Genomic DNA, 19,823 nt, shown 5'->3' with positions numbered 1-19,823 from the left:
GCCTTTCTCAAGCATCGCAGACAATCAGGGTCTTCTGCACGATTTTTGTTTTCTCCATCTGCGTGCAGTTCGTTCAATCTGTCATCTCCACCAACTCTTGGCGGCTAGTTCAACAAATGAGCGGTTGATTTTGGCTACTCAGCATTGCAGACAATGGTTCAACAACGAACTCTTGGCTGCTCCAGTGTGCGCAAACCTTTGTCTACAGCAGCGAGCTTCAACACAATTCTTGGTGGCTTTGGATAGGCTCTGCGCACAACAGCTTCCCTTTCTCCAGCTGTGGTGTCAAACCTTTCTCTCCGGCAGCGAGCTTCAATACACTACGTTTAACCTTTCTCCAACAGCGCAAGCTTGACCACCAGCGCGCTGAAGTGGCTTCAACGCGGGCTTCCTCCTTCATTAACAATGGCGGTAGGGACTTACAAAAGGCAACGCGGTAGGGGCATCACCTTTTCCAAGCAATCGATCCCCCCTTCGACAGCGGCAACCAATATACACAATGTGTCCCTTAGTGCGTCTTTTAACTCCGATACTAATTGTTGAACTAGAATTTATAAAACAAGATTAAACACCAAAAGGAAGAAATGTGTGAAGAAGAAACTGAATGGAAACTCAATGAAGTCACACATTTACACAAGTTGATTTACATGGTAAAACGTTGACAGGTATCAATGAAACATCCACGGGGCAAGGGATTGGATCTTTATTAATCAAGAATGATTCTCTGTAATTACATTCTCTTAGGCATTCACCAGTTTTATAAAAGCCTCTCCTTTGTTACATAACTACTACTCGATATAAATCTCGCTACTAACTTACAAAACTATCTTGCAGTGACTAATAAAGATTTCACTCATAATTACATAATTTGTTGTCATATTTGAACACATAACACGCAGTGAACAAGGCCAACATAGTGACACATTCGTATTGTTGTAGTGGAACACTTCAAGAGTCAAATATTGTGGAATGCCCAAAAGAATGTTGTTTTGCAGGGTTGGCTTAACATACAGAGAAGCTAAGTTCTACAACTCAAATAGGGAGATAGTTCCAATTTTCACCATTGTTTGACAATTTAGTAAATTTTGAGATATTAAAAAAGTATGGGAGATATGGAATTAATTTTGCAAAATTCCTAATCCCCTCGAGAGCTTACTGATCACTTAAAGTGAGTAAATTTAAATAGGGTTGAATGATGGGACCCCAAAAGGATCCATCATCTAACCTATTTTATCACAAATTTCCAATGCCTTTATTTGCCTTAAAAATAACTTTTGATGTAAAAAAGCAATTTCTTTGGATACCAAAATCACTTGGATCAGCGATAACATGTTTAGACTATTAATCTACAATTTTGGGGAAAACACAAAGGCACGAAATTGTTTCATTCACTTTCATGTGAAGGCATATTGAAATAAACAATTATTATAATAGAGACATTAAGTTAAGAAATTGTCAATTAGTAAAGAATCACCAACCCAATAGTTACTATGAACGCAGAAGAGGACAAGGAAGCTGTAAGGTTTGCTGCATAATTTGTTTTCTCCTTGTGCGAAGTGTATTTTGGCATATTCATTGGGGCAAATTTATTGTCACTACGAATGCCACCCATATTGGTTTGACCTTGAATGCTACCCATATTGGTTTGACCTTTTCTTCTCAAATGTACGTTATCACATTTTCTCCATACTCGTCATGTTTGTTTCAAATCTTAGATTACTATTCTACTAGAGATTTATGCGCATGTTTTCTCTTGGGGGTGTTGCGTACTTGCGATTACAACAAGATATATCAAAGATTGAATCATAACACCAAACTTATTGTATAGCCTATACAATATGCGTATAATAAATTCAACAAAGAGAACCGCATTTATCAAATTTGGACTTAATTAATATTGGCCACAAAGATTCACATTAAGTGTTTTAGGAATAAAAAAATTTAAAGTTTTCAACAATTGGAGCAACCATTAGTACTCTAAATATGCATAAATAGTGCATTTTATTTATTAATTTTTTTAAATTTGAGTAAATATGGTCTTTATGCCTTATTATCCTTACACATTGGGTTCTAGTCAAATCCATATTAATTTGAGTTTGACTAATATGGCCTTTATGCCTTATTATCCTTACACATTGGGTTCTAGTCAAATCCATATTAATTTGAGTTTGACTAAGACATTTTTTATAGTTTAACATTACACATTAAAATGTATTATTTTTAAAATATTTTAAAATTATTTTTCATTTATTTCATTGGCTATGATTTTATGATCTTATGGATCTTATTTTGTAATGATAGCAAAAGTACAGAAATAACATCAATTTACAAGCTAGACATTTATGACAAATTGATAGGCTAAAGTGAAAGAAATAACTTTAATTGTTTACATGTAATTTTTGTTTTTGAAAAAAAAACAAAACAAAACAAAACAAAAATATCTAAAAGCCAAACCAATAACCAGAAATATTCATATATATCATTAAGATCTGCTATTAAATTTAGACAATACGTTCAGCCACAAATAATTTGAATGTTTGATTTCTTTGGATAACGTGTTCCACCACAAATAATTTGACTGTTTGATCTCTTAATGGAAAATGAAAAAAACATGTTGAGTGATCAGAATTTAAATTTTCACCTAATATCTAATGTGGCTTGTCCTACACAACGCCTGATTTTCTACACAATGGAAAATGAAAAAAATATGTTGAGTGATCAGAATTTAAATTTTCACCTAATATCTAATGTGGCTTGTCCTACACAACGCTTGATTTTCTACACATTTTCACGTGATGCCTGATGTATAAATCCCTGGTCTACATTGGAAAAACTATTTTTATGAACAAAATTAGTCAATGCGTTTATTTGACACTCTAACAACATCATTTCATATTTTATTAATAATAATTTAAAGTTATTTAAGTATATTTTATAGTTATTTAATTATATTATTTATAATGTATATTCATAATTTTAAATTATTTTTATATTATTCTATTTATAAAATATAGCGTATATATAAATATATTAGGAATATATTAGGAGTTGTCTAACGAGGCGGAGGAATTGCTCAAACGGTTAAAAGTGGCCGGAATCCAGGTAAAAAAAATTCAAAAAATCTTGTAAAAGCAGTGCTTGAATCGTGTTTCTTCATAATTTTAAATTATTTTTATATTATTCTATTTATAAAATATAGCGTATATATAAATATATTAGGAATATATTAGGAGTTGTCTAACGAGGCGGAGGAATTGCTCAAACGGTTAAAAGTGGCCGGAATCCAGGTAAAGAAAATTCAAAAAATCTTGTAAAAGCAGTGCTTGAATCGTGTTTCTGATGGTAGAAATGGATTCAGCACCATCAAAAACTTCTAAGACACCTAAAATTTTGAAGTTTAAAAACTATAACTTGGATTTACAAAAATCCTTGCCGGATTTTTCTAAATATAACCGGAATAGACTCTGCGAATATATTAATAAGTGTTATAACATCATTTCATATTTTATTAATAATAATTTATAGTTATTTAAATATATTATTTATAATATATATTCATAACTTTAAATTATTTTTATATTATTCTATTTACAAAATATAGTGTATATATAAATATATTATATAACAGTGTTATAATGTTAAAAATAAATTTAAATTTATAGTGTATATATAAATATATTATATAACAGTGTTATAATGTTAAAAATAAATTTAAATTTTCTAGCATGGAAATAGTAGATAATTAAGTCTAATAGAACTTGACCCCTAAGCAAAAAAATCAAGCTTGTCCACAACCTCTTGACCCCTGGGCCAAAAAAATCGAGCTTGTCCACAACCTCTTGACCCCTGGGCCAAAAAATCGAGCTTAACATTTACAGAGTTTAAATGTAAATTCTACCCCTATAACCCTATCAATGCATAAAGCACTCATTTTTGAAAGCTTGAATCACAGTTTTAAAAAACAAAATGAATTTCTAATTTATTAAACAATAATATAAAATTATTTTGCATATTTATCATGACGGCATACATCAAAGGAATTAAACAATAATATAAAATTATTTTGCATATTTATCATGACGGCATACATCAAAGGTGGTATGGCTTAGCATGGAAATAGTAGATAATTAAGTCCAATAGAACTTGACCCCTATTCCAAAAACATCAAGCTTGTCCACAACCTTTTCATGGTCATAACAGTTAGAGAGTTTAAATTCTAACCCTACAACCCTGTCAATGCATAAAGCACTCATTTTTTAGAGCTTGAATCACACTTTTAAAAAAAACAAAATGAATTTGTAGCATCATGACCTAGAATCATAAGTTATTAGTATTTGTGTGTATTTTGCAAACAAACTATGCTAAGTAGATATGTGCTTTGCTAATTGGAACATATACAATATTCTCTTAGTAAAATATCTAATATCTAATACTTATTATGTAAAATGTAAAATTCATAGCTTTACAAATAATGATAAACATCACATTTGCATTTTTTGCTGCTTAGTAAAAGCAGCAAGGAGGACAAGCTACTGTGTAGCATTTGTTCAATAGATTGATTAGTTATTAGAATTCAATTTTGACTTGATGGGTAAACACTTCATCCATGCTGGCAATAAATGGAATGGTAAATGTCAACAAGCAGTTACCCCTATCGTAAGAAAGTAGTGCTTCTTTCATATTGACAAGACACATGTTCGGTTTTTGGGAGGTATAGGCTCCAAATCTTCCCCATCCTCTCATTTGCATCTTCACTGAGCCGCCTTTGTTATTGTCAGCATATTCAACACTCTGAATTGCAGCTCCAGCATTATACATGTCAATGAGTCCCAAGGGAGCAAAGCTAATGCTATCATTGTACTCCTGCACGATTAGTGATATCAACTTATATGTCAAGAAACTAACTCATGTGTAATTTGCTTTCAAATCGTACAAAGTCTAAATAAGGAAGGAGAAGGTCCAACCTTTATTGGAGTAATTGTATAAACTTCATATTCTAAAACCTTCAATGATACGGTTAAAGATCCTCTTTTTGAGAGTCGTACCAGACTTCCTGCAAGGGATAAAGAATTAAACCTTTCAGTAAATGCGTGATATTTCACAAATAAATCAAGCCTGCCTTTTATTGAATGCATGATCTTTCACAAATCAATCATACTATCCCATCATTTAATTTGAACGATAAATTTATCTAAAATGGAAATAACCGCAAACATTGCATGCAATTATTTATGCTATAATCATTATAGCGACGTCAATAATTAACACTTTACTAAAACCATGGATGAGAATATGAGAAAATTCAACTTTATGGATTGATAATAAACTACAAAAGAACAACAAAAGCTTCATGGGTAGTCATAGTCGCTAAATTTTAGAATGAATCCTCGTTGTTTGTATTGATTACCAATTGATATTATTTTACGACTCCAGCTTCTTAAAATAATAATGTGCAAGTGTCATCATGAAGTTTACTGAAACGGAGGAAATTGAGAAAGGCATCCAAATGCACATGAGAGACGTAAAACCTTTCTATTTTACATTCTTAACATGCATTTCAAAGAAGGTGAAGAAACTTGGATTCTATAACTCTGAATTGACATGTTTTAACTTATAAGCTAAGAAACCGGATTCGCTGAAAAGAGGCCACATGTCCAAATCTCACGAATCGGACACAATTTGTTGGGGATTTGAATCCCAAAAGGGGACGCGTCGTGTCCCCTTGAGACACAACGGGTCCCGATTTTGGGATTCGAATCCCCAAAAAATGAAACCCACGGGCATAAAAAAGGCATTGTTCTTTAAGCGTTTTACCATTTCTCTCTTTCAGTTTTGCATACATTGAGTTGTGGGCAAGGAGCTAAGGGTTTGGAGCAAGGAGCTAAGGGTGTGGAGCATTCGGCAAGGAGATTCAAGCACCAGGTAAGTGCATTTCATCTCTATTTTTTTGCATTTCTATTATGGTAGTTTGTATATGATTTTTTTTACAAATTTGTGCATGTTTTTTTTTTTTTTTTACAGTGTTCATGGCTCAATCAAACGCAGCGATTGGGGGACAAAGGAAGGGGAAGAATGTTTCCATTGAAGATGCCCCTCCTCCCCCAATATCATCAGAGTCTGCTGCAAGTAATGTTGAAGGAGGAGGACCTAAAAACAGCACTGAAAAATATCTTGTGGAGATATGTCACAAGAGAGGATGGAACAAGCACCATGGGGAAGGGGGGAGGCAATGTGCAATGGAGATGCAACTTTTGCCACATTTCTTTCAAAAGCACATATCACCGTGTGAAAGGCCATTTGTTGGCTTTACCAAGTTGTGGAATTGGAGCTTGTAAAGTTGTTCCTTTACGAAAGAGGAAAAAAATGGAAAAGGAGTTCACTGTTGGTATGGAAAATGTGGCTGCAAAATCAAGAAAAACCAAGAATGAAGACCCCCTTCCATTTTTGAGGAAAGGCACCACCAAATTTCCATTTGAGAGTTCTATTGAAGGACAAGAAGCAAAAAGAAGAGCAATTACACTTGGTCCATTGGACAAGATTTTTCCAAAAGAGAAACGGGAAGAGCTTGATCTCACCGTTGTTTTTTTTTCTATCAAAACTTCATATCATTTAATGTTGCACGCTCACCTCTATTTATTGAGATGTGTCGAGCTCTAACTCACAGGTCTCCATCATGGTATGTGCGTCTTGGTTCAGATAAGCTTAGAACCACATTGTTGACGAAGGCAAAAAAAGAGGTGCAAAAAATGCTTGAGCCTATTGTAGCATCATGGCCAACATCTGGGGTTAACATTGTTTCTGATGGATGGACAGATCCAGCATGACACCCAATCATCAACTTCATGGTGTCTCCCTTGAATGGTCCAGTTTTCTTAAAAACAGTGGATACACTTGGAAAATACAAGGATGTAGAATTTATGGGTGAGTTATTTATTGAAGTTATTGAAGATGTAGGTGTTGTTTCTTGTGTGCAAATCATTAAAGATAATGCACATGTTTGCAAAGTTGTTGGCATGATTGTGGAAGCTAAATATCCACAAGTGTTTTGGACACTTTGCATTGCCCATTCATTGAACTTAGCCTGAAATCCATTGCTTCTAATGTGCTTTGGATTGGTAACATTATTGAGGATGCACGACATATCCGTAACTTTGTGCAAAATCATACAAATGCCCTCACTATTTACAAGGAGTACAGCAATCCGTCATTGTTGAAGATTGCTAATACACAGTTTGTCTCTTCATTCATGATGTTGAAGAGGTCGAGGGAGGTCAAGACTGCTCTTGGGGCCATGGTTATTTCTGAGTTTTGGTCTTTTTGGAGAAAGACAGATCAAGTAGCCTCTAAAAGAGTGAAGGACACAGTGCTAGATGATGCTTGGCGGGAAAGGGTAGATCTAATTATTCAAATCATGGACCCTATCATTTCTTTGCTTCGATTTGCAGATACAAACAAACCCATCCTAGGAGAGGTTTATGAGGGATGGAATTCCATGATTGAGTCTGTGAGAAGCATTATTCTACAGAGTGAGTGCCCCGAGTATGAGACATCACCAAAGGCCTTCTGTGGTACTATACAGGATATTCTTGTCAGCAAATGGGACAAGAATTGCACACCTTTACATTGTTTGGCTCACTCATTGAACCCAAAATACTACAGCCATGAGTGGCTGAATGGTGAACCTTCCCAGAAATTTCCTCCTCACATGGATGGTGAAATCTCACAGGAGAGGAAAGATGCATTCAAGCGAGTTTTCTAGGATAGAGCATCCCTTGATGAGCTGGAGGATGCCTTTGTAGAGTTTTCCACTGGTACTGGTCGATTTGCATGATATGATGTGATTAGAGACAGGGGGCTAAGAAGCCCTATTCTTGGTGGCAAATCATGGGGCGACAAGCCCTCCTCTTCAACAGTTAGCCATGGGGCTCCTCTCTCAGGTGACTTCATCCTCTTGTTGCGAGAGAAATTGGAGCACATATGGGAATTTGTATAGTGTGAAGAGGAGCAGGCTTGAGCAGTGTTTTTAAAACCGGAACCGGTGACCGAACCGGTCCACCTAGCTAACCGGTTTACCGACCGGAACCGGTCTAACCGGGACTGGTTTGGTCTAAACGAACCGGTTTTTAAAAAATACATTAAATAATTAATTTTTAATGAAACAAAACTATTTTTAAGATGTAAAACCATGATTCCAAGCCAATAGAGACAAAATATGCAAAGTTTGCTCATTTATATACCATGCAAAGGTGAATATATCAAAATGGCACCGAGTGCAATACATATCATCGACAAAATAGCAAAATACATAAGAAATGAGGCTCTAAATGGCCTATAAAGTCCAAAAACAATGCTGCAAGCTATGAGGCCATTGGCCTACTACAAGTCTACAGTGTACACATGATCAATCATCAAGTCCATCACCACTACTAGACACAGGATCATCATCAGGAGCTACATAGACATCATCTGGTTCAGAGTCTGAGGATGCCTCAGCACAAGTCAGAGTAAGGTCTGAGTTACCTATGTGTTTGAGACTGAGTCGTGAAAGAAGTTCAAAGCCAGATCTCTGTAATATTGTTGTGTAATCTGAACTCTCCTAAAAGGGCCTAATCTAGGCCTTGTTGCAGATATTTTCTAGCAGAACTTGATCAAGATATTTAAAACATATTGATGACACCTTGTTGATGGACTGACGCCAGCAACCTGTGGAATAAAAGGTTCAATCACAAAGCGAAGATGCATGACAAAAATTTATTATACAGGAAAGAAGTAATGAATTAGTCATGAGAATGCAGACCTACAAAAAGATCATTGAAACAAAGCCAGAAATCAAAGTCCAAAACATATTAAAGAAGGCCCGTCGTGAAGTTTACAAACAGATTTTGAATTGCACTGTCAACAGTGTCAAGTACCTCATTTCTCTTTGAGATTTATTTTGTGCTTTTTTGAAATACAAATCATTTCATAGTTTGAAGGACTCTAAGATCTCCATGCAAAAGACATTACAATGATGGGTAGCTCAGCATCTCATAACTCACAGCCATAAATGAGTCTAACAAAATTATAAGTCTGCAAATGAAAGGTATGCATCATGGCTTGATTTACCCACAGTGACCTTAATCAATATTAAAGATTTTGCTTTGGCATCATTCTTAAAAAATTTCAAGGCTTGGAATAAAAGACATGTATCAAGAGGTTGATTTCACAAGAATATGATCAGTCAGATCATAGAACTGTCAATCTTGTTGAAGATTGGCAGCTTCGGTCAGAATTTCGTTAGCAAATTAATGGAGAAACTTAATATTTATGACTTTGGCCAAGTCAGCCTCGTAGAAGACAAGTTGGCCCCACATTTCTGACCAGCATTGACTATCTTGATTGACTCGTCCATAAACCGGCCGGTTTAGGACAAAACCGGCCGGTTAGCAATAAACCGGCCGGTTTTGACCTAAACCGGCCGGTTTTTACCGGTTAGGTCTATTTTCTGGGCAAATGAGGCTTCTAACCGGGTTTTTTCACCGGTTCTGACCGGTGAGCCTCCCAACCGGCCGGTTAGGCCGGTAACCGGTCAGACCGGAACGGTTTTTAAAACTATGGGCTTGAGCAGTCTAGGGCAGAGACAATGGTGTATGTGCACACCAACCTTTGTCTTAGTTACAGACAGAGGGAAGAGTGGTTGAGGGGAAAGATAAAGATGTGGGATGTCTTTCCTGATGATATGGGTCTAGACAACAATGTTGAGTTGGCATTGGCCAACATGGATCTCAATGATCCAGTGCTAGAGCTTGTTAGATTTGATGACGGTGATATTTTCGAGGGGTCATCCTCCACACCAGCAGATGCAGAGGCGACTATGGATACAGGGGAGGAGGACGATGCAGAGGAGAGCAATGGTGACCATGATGATGAGGACATTGATGCTGATTCTGATGATGACTATGAGGATTGTTGACTCATGAGTCATGGGCTCCAGCTACCTATTGCCTTGAGGCTTGTATACCTATAGTTGTTTTATATTTTCTATTTCTATTTGCCATTGCGGCATTGCCATTGCACTACCTATGTAACACATTTTGATTTGATGACTTAATGAGAAAACTACAGTTGTCAGTGTCTTTATCTTACTATCTTGTAACTGTAAGTTGTCTTTCATTTATGAATCATGATTTATCATTTTATGTGACATGTTGATGTATTTGAATTTGGTATGTAGTATGCATGCTAATTGCTATAATGTTACTATTACTAACTTACTTTGTAAACAATAAAACTAACATCTAGATGATCTATGTTTGAAATCAATGAATTTGTATCATTAATGAGAATTTGTGTAAGAAATATCTAGTTTTTAATATACATATATATATATATATATATATATATATAACGAATCATATGTGTCTTGTTCCGGGGGGTCAACATGTCCGAATCCAACTCTCAAATCTTCGTATCCTACGAATCCTGAATCCCCGTGTCAAATGACTTAGCTTATAAGAGATTAACTCTACTAGACACTTGGGTGTGAATCATAAAACAAACCTATAATGTTATTACCACATTTAGAATGTTATACATAATGTTCTTTTGTGTCCATTTAGTTAAGAAGATTGGGCATTTCTTGTAGTCTAAAAATTCGTTATTGTTAAAATTGGCAACTAGGGCCAAACTCCATGTGGGTCACCTTATTCATGGCTGATAATATTTTTCTTAGATTCCTCTTGTCGAGAGGTGTAGGATTGATCTAAAGATCATCCGGTGTAGGATTGATCTAAAGATCATCCAATTCCAATAAGTATTTTTGGAGATATGAATTTATTTTGATTATTGACAAATTATCAAAGTCGGCCAACAACTTATGTAGGCTCAAACGCTTAACAGACACATCTATTCACCTTCAACATTTGGATATAAATACAAGATGACTCCTCATTTGGTCACTCATTTCTCATCATATCTCTCTCTCTCCTCTGCAGAAAAAGAGTCTCTTCTCTCTCCTACGCAGAAAGACTCTCTCTCTCACACGTGAGCCAAAACAGGTCGTTTGAAATCTTGGATTGGTGCACGGCGAAATCTTGTACTGGTGCACGGCAAAATCTTGGACTGATGCATGACGAAGTCTTGGACTAATGCGCGGCGAAGTCTTGGATTGGTGTGCGGTGAAGCCTTGCACTGGTGCACTGCGAAGTCTTGGACTGGTGCACGGCGAAGCCTTGGACTGGTGGACGACGAAGTCTTGCACTGATGCGCAGCAAAGTCTTGGACTGGTACACGGCGAAATCTTGGATTGGTGCATGGTGAACAACTCGCCGATGGAGACTTGGCGAGTTGGGCGTTCGGTGGGAGCACCCAACGAGTTCTGATCTAGGGTTTGCTGCTGCTGATATAAATTAGATCTTTGTACTATTTCTTTATGCTAAATTATTGAAGATAAAAGAAGATTTGATCAAAGGGTTTCCCCATATTGGGGTTTGTCCCTGGCTAGCCGCCACATCTTGTGTCTCTTTTCTTGGCTTGTTTTTTGTTGATCGTTTAAATGTTCTATCTGCACTTTACTTAATGTACATGTGATTGCTAATCTGTGGATAATAATAAGAAAGATAAGTAAACTGCTCTAAGCATAGAACATACCCTAATTTAACATGGTATCAGAGCTAAGGTGAAGACAAAGCCCAAGCAAGAGCAAGAGCAATCACCAAAGAGAAGGTTGGCAAGGCTATCTGAAAGAAATCATGGGGTCCTCAACACACTTTCCTGCTAAAGACAAACTCCGTGAGAACTCTGACTATCACGAACGGAAGATGTCTCTCGATCTAACATTAGAAGAACAGGAAGTGTTGGACCATGTGAGAGGTGGAATTGTTGAGCCTCCATCAAATGCATCCGCTGCTGCTAGGAACAAATGGACCAAGGGAGAAGTCAAAGCAAAGAAGATCATCCGGGATTCTATTGACAAACACTTAGTGGCCTATGTCTCTGCGCTAAACACCTCCAAGGAAATCTACGATACACTGAAAAAACAATTCCGGGGCTAAATTCAAAAGAAACGCTGGATCAAAGGGTGGAAGAAAAGGACGATGTTACAATTGCAATAAAACGGGTCATTATGCAAGGGAGTGCCCTGATAAAAAGGATTCACTCCGGGACGATGATCAAAATCCCTCTCAAAGCAATTAAAGGAATGGCAAATCAAATGGCAGAGGTAAAAGAAGTGCCGGAAATCAAGGAAGAGGACAACCATTCAAGAAGGCAAGAAATTCCAGGTATGAAGTACCTAATCTCAAAAAGAACCTGGTATCCGTTTCGGCAATGGAAGACAAAGGCTACAAGGTGGCTTTCAGTGATGGCAAGGTATGTGTATGAAAAAAGAACTTTAAAGATGCTTTTACTCTTGGGTTTCGAGTTGATTCATTATATCAAGTCGGAGGAAGTCCGTTGGGCGTCAGGACTTGTGATACATCTCTTCAGTCCGAATTATGGCATCGGAGGTTTTCTCACCTTCATTATAAAGCTCTACCTGATGTAAGAAAAATGGTAACTGGGATGCCCGAGTTCAAATTAGAGCAAGAAGGTGTATGTCCAGGATGTGCAGAAAGAAAGCTCAAAAAGGGACCATTCCCCTCAAGCCAAAGCAAGACCTCTGATATATTGCAGTTGGTTCACTTAGACATATCCGATATGATGCCTGTGAACTCTTTGGGAGGATATTTATATTATCTCACTTTTACAGATGATTATTCTCGCAAGACTTGGATATATTTGTTGAAAAAAGAAGGATGAAGTGTTCTCCTGGTTTCAACACTTCAAAGCCTTGATCGAGAATCAAACCGAAAAGAAGATCAAGATTCTAAGGACTGATAATGGGACTGAATATGAATCCAATGAGTTTCATGACTTTTGCAAAGAGGCTAGCATTAAGAGGGAGACCACTACACCCTATACTCCTTAGCAGAATGGTGTGGCAGAAAGGAAGAATCGTACGATTGTGGAAGTTGTTCGTGCTATGCTCCATGATCAAAGACTTCCGAAGTTTCTATGGGCCGAAGCAGCGAACATCGTTGTATATGTACAAAATCGATGCCCTCATCAAGCATTGGGTTCCAAAACTCCTGAAGAAATGTTCACCGGTAAGAAACCTGAGGTATCTCATTTTAGAATTTTTGGAAGCCCGATATATTTTCATGTGCCGAAAGAAAAAAGGAATAAATTGGGTGCATCTGGAAAGAAAGGAATCTTTGTGGGTTATAGTGAAAATACTAAGGGCTATAGAATCTATGTAGCTGGTCGAAGGGAAGTCGAGATTAGTCATGATGTCACCTTTGACGAAGAGATGGCCCTTAGCAAGGTGAACAATCTTCCTACGTTGAGGAGCACTCAAGGAGCTGACACCGGGGAACTAAAAGAAAAAGAAGAGGAGACAATGCCCGATGTGGAAGAACCCCTGGATCCTATTGATCCTCCTTCGCCTGAGCCCTCCTCTTCAAGGAAGAGGCCTTCATGGCTTAGGGGGACACTTGATGATGCTGAAGGACACACAGCACCCCGAGGAACCTTTCGTGAAAGTAAGAAACCAAACAGATATCAGGGATACCTGACCATCATGAGCACAATCATCCAAAATGAGCCTTCATCATTCACAAATGCCATCAAGCATGGAAGGATGCTACGACCAAAGAATATGAGTCTATTATGAAGAACGATCTTTGGGATGTAGTCCCCAGACCCCAGGGCAAGACAGTTGTCATTTCAAAATGGCTTTACAAGATAAAGCATGCAATTGATGGAAGTGCGAAAAAGTACAAGGCTCGTTTTGTCGCTCATGGCTTCTCCCAAAAGGAAGGTATAGACTACAACGAGATATTTTCCCCTGTTGCCCGTTAGACCACCATCCGCTCGATCATAGCCCTTGCTGCTTCGCAAGGATGGAACCTACGTCAGATGGATGTCAAGACTGTGTTCTTACATGGTTCGATCAAAGAAGAGGTCTATGTGGAGCAACCCGAAGGATTTGAGATTCATGATCGAGAATCTCATGTGTGCAGGTTGAAGAAGGCCCTCTATGGGCTAAAGCAAGCACCCCGAGCATGGCATGAGAGGATCGATAGCGACCTGATGAAGTTGGGATTCACTAGGAGTGAAGCTGACCCCAACCTTTACTTTAAGGTTATAGATGACAAGCCTCTCATACTAGTGCTATATGTTGATGACCTCTTTCTAACAGGTGCAAACCTTCTCATTCACGAATGTAAGAGGGAGATGGCTTCTGAGTTCGAGACGAAAGACCTAAACTTTTGCACTATTTCCTAGGACTGGAAGTCTAGCAGAAACCAGGGGATATTTTCCTATCTCACAGAAAATATGTGGTGAAGATATTGGAGAGATTCAGCATGGTGGACTGCAAGCCCGTAACCACCCCAATGGAGCTTGAATTCAAGAAGTTAAGCGGTAGTGTTGTTGGACCTGTTTTACGAAATACCACCGAGTATCGTCAACTCGTCGGAGCATTGACTAGTGAACTCCCATCTAGATATATGCTTTGCAGTCAACACGTTGAGTCAACACATGGTTGAACCTCACCACATACATTGGATTGGTGCCAAGAATCTGCTAAGATATCTTCGTGGAACAATTACTTATGGGTTAAGATACACTGCCGGAAATATGAGACTACTTGGATATATTGACGCTGATTGGGCAGGCAATGTGGTGGACTATAAGAGCACTTCCGAGTGTTGTTTCTCCTTGGGATCTGCTTCGATATCCTGGATGAGCAGGAAGCAGAAGTCTGTGGCTTTGAGCACCGGCAAGGCAGAGTACATTGCTATTAGCATGGCCTCTTGTGAAACAGTCTGGTTATGTCTTTAGTGAGCTGTTTGGATTTACATTGGATACCACAGTGATCCTATATGACAACCAAAACGGGATTCGTTTATCAGAGAATCTCGTATTCCATGATCGCTCCAAGCATATCGATATCAAGTACCACTATATTCGTGACATGGTGCAGCAAGGAGCTATAAGGCTCCAACATATCGGTACAGATGAACAGGTCGTCGACATTTTGACAAAGCCCCTAGGAAAGGTCAAATTTCTGACTTTCCGAGAATGACTTGGAGTCGTTCACAGACCCTCTTTTGAGGGTCAAGAATGATGGACTGAGCTCTGGGAGCTCCAGGGGGCGCGGGGTACTTCTTGGAACAACATATGACCACAGGGTAACTCACCATCCCCTGTTGGTGCACTTTGTACAGGGTAAAAGGTTCAACCTTCCCCTGACACCCTGTGGCGATTATGGAACAGGACACTGTTACTTGGGAGCGGGAGCGGAAGCGGGGAGCGGGAGCGGAAGCGGGAGCGGGAGCGACCATTTTCAGAAGCTCCCGGTTTGGGAGCGAATCCCGGAGCGATTTTTTAAAAATATATATTTTTTTTATATTTTTTAATTTTTTATACATATATGTCAACAAAAACATGTAGAATGATGAATTAGATATAAAAAACATAAAAAAGCATAGATTGAACCATATAACAACAATCATCTAGAAGTTATAATTTTCATCAACCACGTCCGCAAGTTAGTAACATAGTAACATACAACATATTGAGTCTCGTGATTCATCAATCTTAAAGTTTCAAGCTTTCAAAATTCAATATATAACATTTATCATCATTGATCACCAAAGTTGTACTTGTAAGCTAAGTGTAACCATTACAACAAATAATATCTAACATGAAATGAAATGTTATAAAATGAAACGAAATGAAACAACTTTCAACTTTCATGAAGCATCATATTCATAATTCATTACTAATGAGTTATAATTGCCAACTTCAAACTTAAATTGTCATATATTGTTTAAAAAAATATCATAATAAATATGAAAGAGTCAATAGTTATAAAAGCTACTAGAAACTAGAGAAGAGAAGTAAATCTATTATCTATTTCTTATGCTTGGGCCTCTTGCCACCACGAGAAATGTCTAATTTTTTAGTCTTGTTGCAAAATCAGGATCTTTGTCATTAATATCACCCTCCAAGCATTAATATCCAGAGGTATCTTTGTCATTAATATCACCCTCCAAGCATTAATATCCAGAGGTATCTTTGTCATTACCTTTGTCTCTGTATAGGGATCTTTGTCATTAATATCACCCTCTAAGCATTAACATAAGATAGAAAAAGCATAGCATGTCAAGTCAAGATTTTGTTTGAGTGATGCGTACATTTTTAGAAGGGTCATGATAGAGGAGTTCGACAACCAATGTCACTAACATCAAGGTACATAGAGGGATTGGTACTCTTGATTAAATATGAGTTCCATACCCTAATACATGACAAAATTCAATGGAAACATTGCAATCCCCCAATCCTGAAATCCTGAAAAACTGATAAGTCTGCTGGATTTTGAATGAAATCTAAAATTCTACTTTCTCCATATGAAATCCAATGAGGACGAAACCACTCTCAAACATCCTGAGTCATTTCTTGGTAATGTTAAAAATTTAAGTAAAAGGATGAAAATGAAAATTAAAGAAAATGTCACTTTTACTTTAAGAATTTAACATTACCATGAATAGCATATCAATACTAGGGCCTAGACTTGATCATTAAGTTGCCCCACTCAAAAACTATTTGTTTCTTTCAAAAAAAATTGCATTTCGAACATTACTACAAAAAAAAAAATGCAAAAAAGGCAAAACGCTCCCGAAAACGCTCCCGAAAAGGCAGGGAGCGAATTTTTTTTTAGGGAGCGCGCTCCCGACCCGCTCCCGCCCGGAGCGCGGATCGGGAGCGGGAGCGAGGGGGGGGGGCGCTCCCCCGCAACACTGGAACAGGATGATTAATTCTCCTGCGGTCCAGGATGATTCGTTCTCCATGGCGATTATGGAACAAGATAATTAGTTCCCCTGTGGGCCAAGATGATTTGTTCTCCATGGAAATTATGGAACAGGATGATTAGTTCTCCTGTGGGATAGGATGATTCGTTCTCCATGGCAATTGTGGAACAGGATGATTCATTCTCATGTAGGCTAGGATGATTAGTTCTCCGTGGCATCCACTGGACAGGATGATTCGTTCTCCTGTGGACAAGATGATTAGTTCTCTTGTCGAGGCATCCTACCCATGCAGTATGGGACTCATGGGAAGTACCAATCATCTGATCAATGAGCAGGGAAATGAGGATAGGGACCATAGTAGTTCTATCGATGGACGCATCGTTGTATATATCGTACTCCCTATGATAGGATGACCTACATTGATCTGGGATCAATGATACTGATCTGGGACCAATGAGAGTGGTACACCCTCTGAAACTGACTTCGGGTCAGTAGAGGACTGGTCTGGGACCAGTGAAAGTGGTACACACTCCAAACTAACTTCGGGTCAGTGGAGGATGGTATGAGACATCCTCGATCACTTCTTCTTCTTCATAGTTCAAGCATAGCAGAGCAGAGCAGGGGCCAAACTGTACAAGGCTGTGCATTTGATGGATGAATGGTAGCGACGGTCAGACGAATTGCAGGTGGAGTTCTCCCTAGTTGAGAGGGAGTGTTAAAATTGGCAACTAGGGCCAAACTCCATGTGGGTCACCTTATTCATGGCTAATAATATTTTTCTTAGATTGCTCTCGTCGAGAGGTGTAGGATTGATATAAAGATCATCCGATTCCGATAAGTATTTATGGAGATATGAATTTATTTTAATTTGACAAATTATCAAAGTCGACCAGCAACTTATGTAGGCTCAGACGCCCAACAAACACATCTATTCAACTTCAACGTTTGGATATAAATACAGGATGACTCCTCCTCATTTGGTCACTCACTTCTCATCATATCTCTCTCTCTCCTGCGCAGAAAGACTCTCTCTCTCACACATCAGCCAAACAGGTCGTTTGAAATCTTGGACTGGTGCACGACGAAGTCTTGGACTAGTGCACGGCAAAGTCTTGGACTGGTGCACGGCAAAGTCTTGGACTGATGCGCAACGAAGTCTTGGACTGGTGCATGGCGAAATCTTGCACTGGTGCACGGCGAAATCTTGCACTGGTGCACGGCGAAGTCTTGCACTGGTGCACAGCGAAGTCTTAGACTTGCACTGGTGCACGGCGAAGTCTTACACTGATGCGCGGCGAAGTCTCGGACTGATGCGCGGCGAAGTCTTGGACTGATGTGCGGCGAAGTCTTGGACTAGTACACGGCGAAATCTTGGACTAGTGCATGGTGAACGACTCGCCGGTGGAGACTTAGCGAGTTGGGCATTCGGTGGGAGCGCCCGACGAGTTCTAATCTAGGGTTTGTCGTTGCTGATATAAATCAGATCTTTGTACTATTTCTCTCTGTTGAATTATTGAAGATAAAAGAAGATTTGATCAAAGGGTGTCCCCATATTGGGGTTTGTCCCTGGCTAGCCACCACATCTTGTGTCTCTTGTCTTGGCTTGTTTTCTATTGATCGTTTAAATGTTCTATCTGCACTTTACTTAATGTACATGTGATTGCTAATCTGTGGATAATAATAAGAAAGATAAGTAAACTACTCTAAGCATAGAACATACCATAATTTAACAATTATATTGTTATGGGTGTTAGAGACCAAATTTGAAGTATGGATATTAGTAAATGCATTTACAATCAGGGAAATTGTATTTTCTTCTTTTCCTTTGAAGTATGGATATTAGTAAATGCATTTACAATCAGGGAAATTGTCTTTTCTTCTTTTCCTTTTTATTTGAAGAGAGGTGGTGGTGAAATTTTTTCAATCACACTGAAGAAATTAACATACGTGAAACACCTAGTAGAAATCCATGTTACTAAAAAAGAGAACACAAAATGACAAGAAGAAAGGGGGTTTTGGTGTACAACTAGAAATGCACCAAGCCACCATCATTGCATTTCCCTCTTTAAAGTGACATTGTATTAATGAGAGAGTGGTGCTTTTAGAGAGTGGGGGAGACAATATTTACAACTTGTTTTATTATGTATGGGATACAAATGGATGCCTTCCTGATTAATTGCTTCCTTATTGGGGAGGTGATGGATTAGTTGCTGTCCTGGTACACCAAGTTGGGGCAATGCATGGCTAGAAGAAGACATCAAAGAATGGATGACAAAGAGACAAAATAAATTGAGTCTTACAGATATAAAGCATTGGCCAACATTGAAATATGTTAATGATTTCTTCCATCTTGGGCATTTTCTAGAAGTTTTGATTGCAACTATACTGGCTGCAAAAGGAATGCATGCAACAAGGATTGTACCAATTGTTAAAGTCTAAAGAACACAACACATAAGTCTTTTTAGATTTCTAGTTTGATTGGTATCGAGTTTAAATTTCAAATTGCTCAAGATATTCGTGTAAACCTACATGTAGGAAACTTAATTGGAAAGTTCAACAATATTGCACTTTTGCAATTGGTTTTGGAGTAGGCAACAACTGCCCAGGGGATAGATATTATAGTTTTGGTGGATTTAAATTTGAATTAAATGGAAGAATTTTTTTGTTGCGGAATTTGATTGTAAAGAAGATTTAGAAAAGGCTCTTTAGGAATAGTAGTATGTTTTTATAAAGATGGGCCCCCACTTTGATCTAAATTATCTAGGTCCTCTATGCATATATATGTGGGTTAGGTTACCTTACCTGTCTAATGAATTTAGGGGGGCAAGAGCTACTAGCCAATATTGATTCTCTTTTGGTGCTTCATTGAAGCTGGATCATAAAACCATTAATAGGCAATCAATGGGAGTTAAAAGGTTTGCATATAGATGGATATACAAATTCCAAACCTCAAAGATCTGTTTTTTTTTTAAGTAAAAAAATTATATC

At 38.1% G+C, this 19,823-nt stretch overlaps 1 protein-coding gene across 2 annotated transcripts in view; it reads right to left on the bottom strand.

Moving 5' to 3' along the window:
* Positions 1-4,512: 4,512 nt before the first annotated feature.
* Positions 4,513-19,823, bottom strand: part of LOC149262918 (putative galactinol--sucrose galactosyltransferase 2) — a 38,680-nt gene continuing 23,369 nt past the window's right edge. The window contains exons 13-14 of one of the 2 annotated variants that reach the window (XM_089425416.1): positions 4,965-5,053; positions 4,513-4,863 (exon numbers count right to left, since the gene is read on the bottom strand). In XM_089425416.1, the coding sequence (XP_089281542.1) occupies positions 4,567-4,863; positions 4,965-5,053 (386 nt within the window). In that variant the 3' untranslated portion in view covers positions 4,513-4,566. Of the gene's footprint in view, positions 4,864-4,964; positions 8,704-19,823 lie in introns of those variants that run through there. The other variant, XM_089425417.1, reaches the window with a different exon arrangement.

The sequence above is a fragment of the Pinus tabuliformis genome, chromosome 6 (assembly GCF_031772625.1).
Source record: "Pinus tabuliformis cultivar Carrire ecotype Pingquan chromosome 6, CPIR1, whole genome shotgun sequence".
NCBI lineage: Eukaryota > Viridiplantae > Streptophyta > Pinopsida > Pinales > Pinaceae > Pinus > Pinus tabuliformis.
Note: the sequence above shows the minus strand (reverse complement) of the source record. Positions and strands in the feature narration are given on the sequence as shown.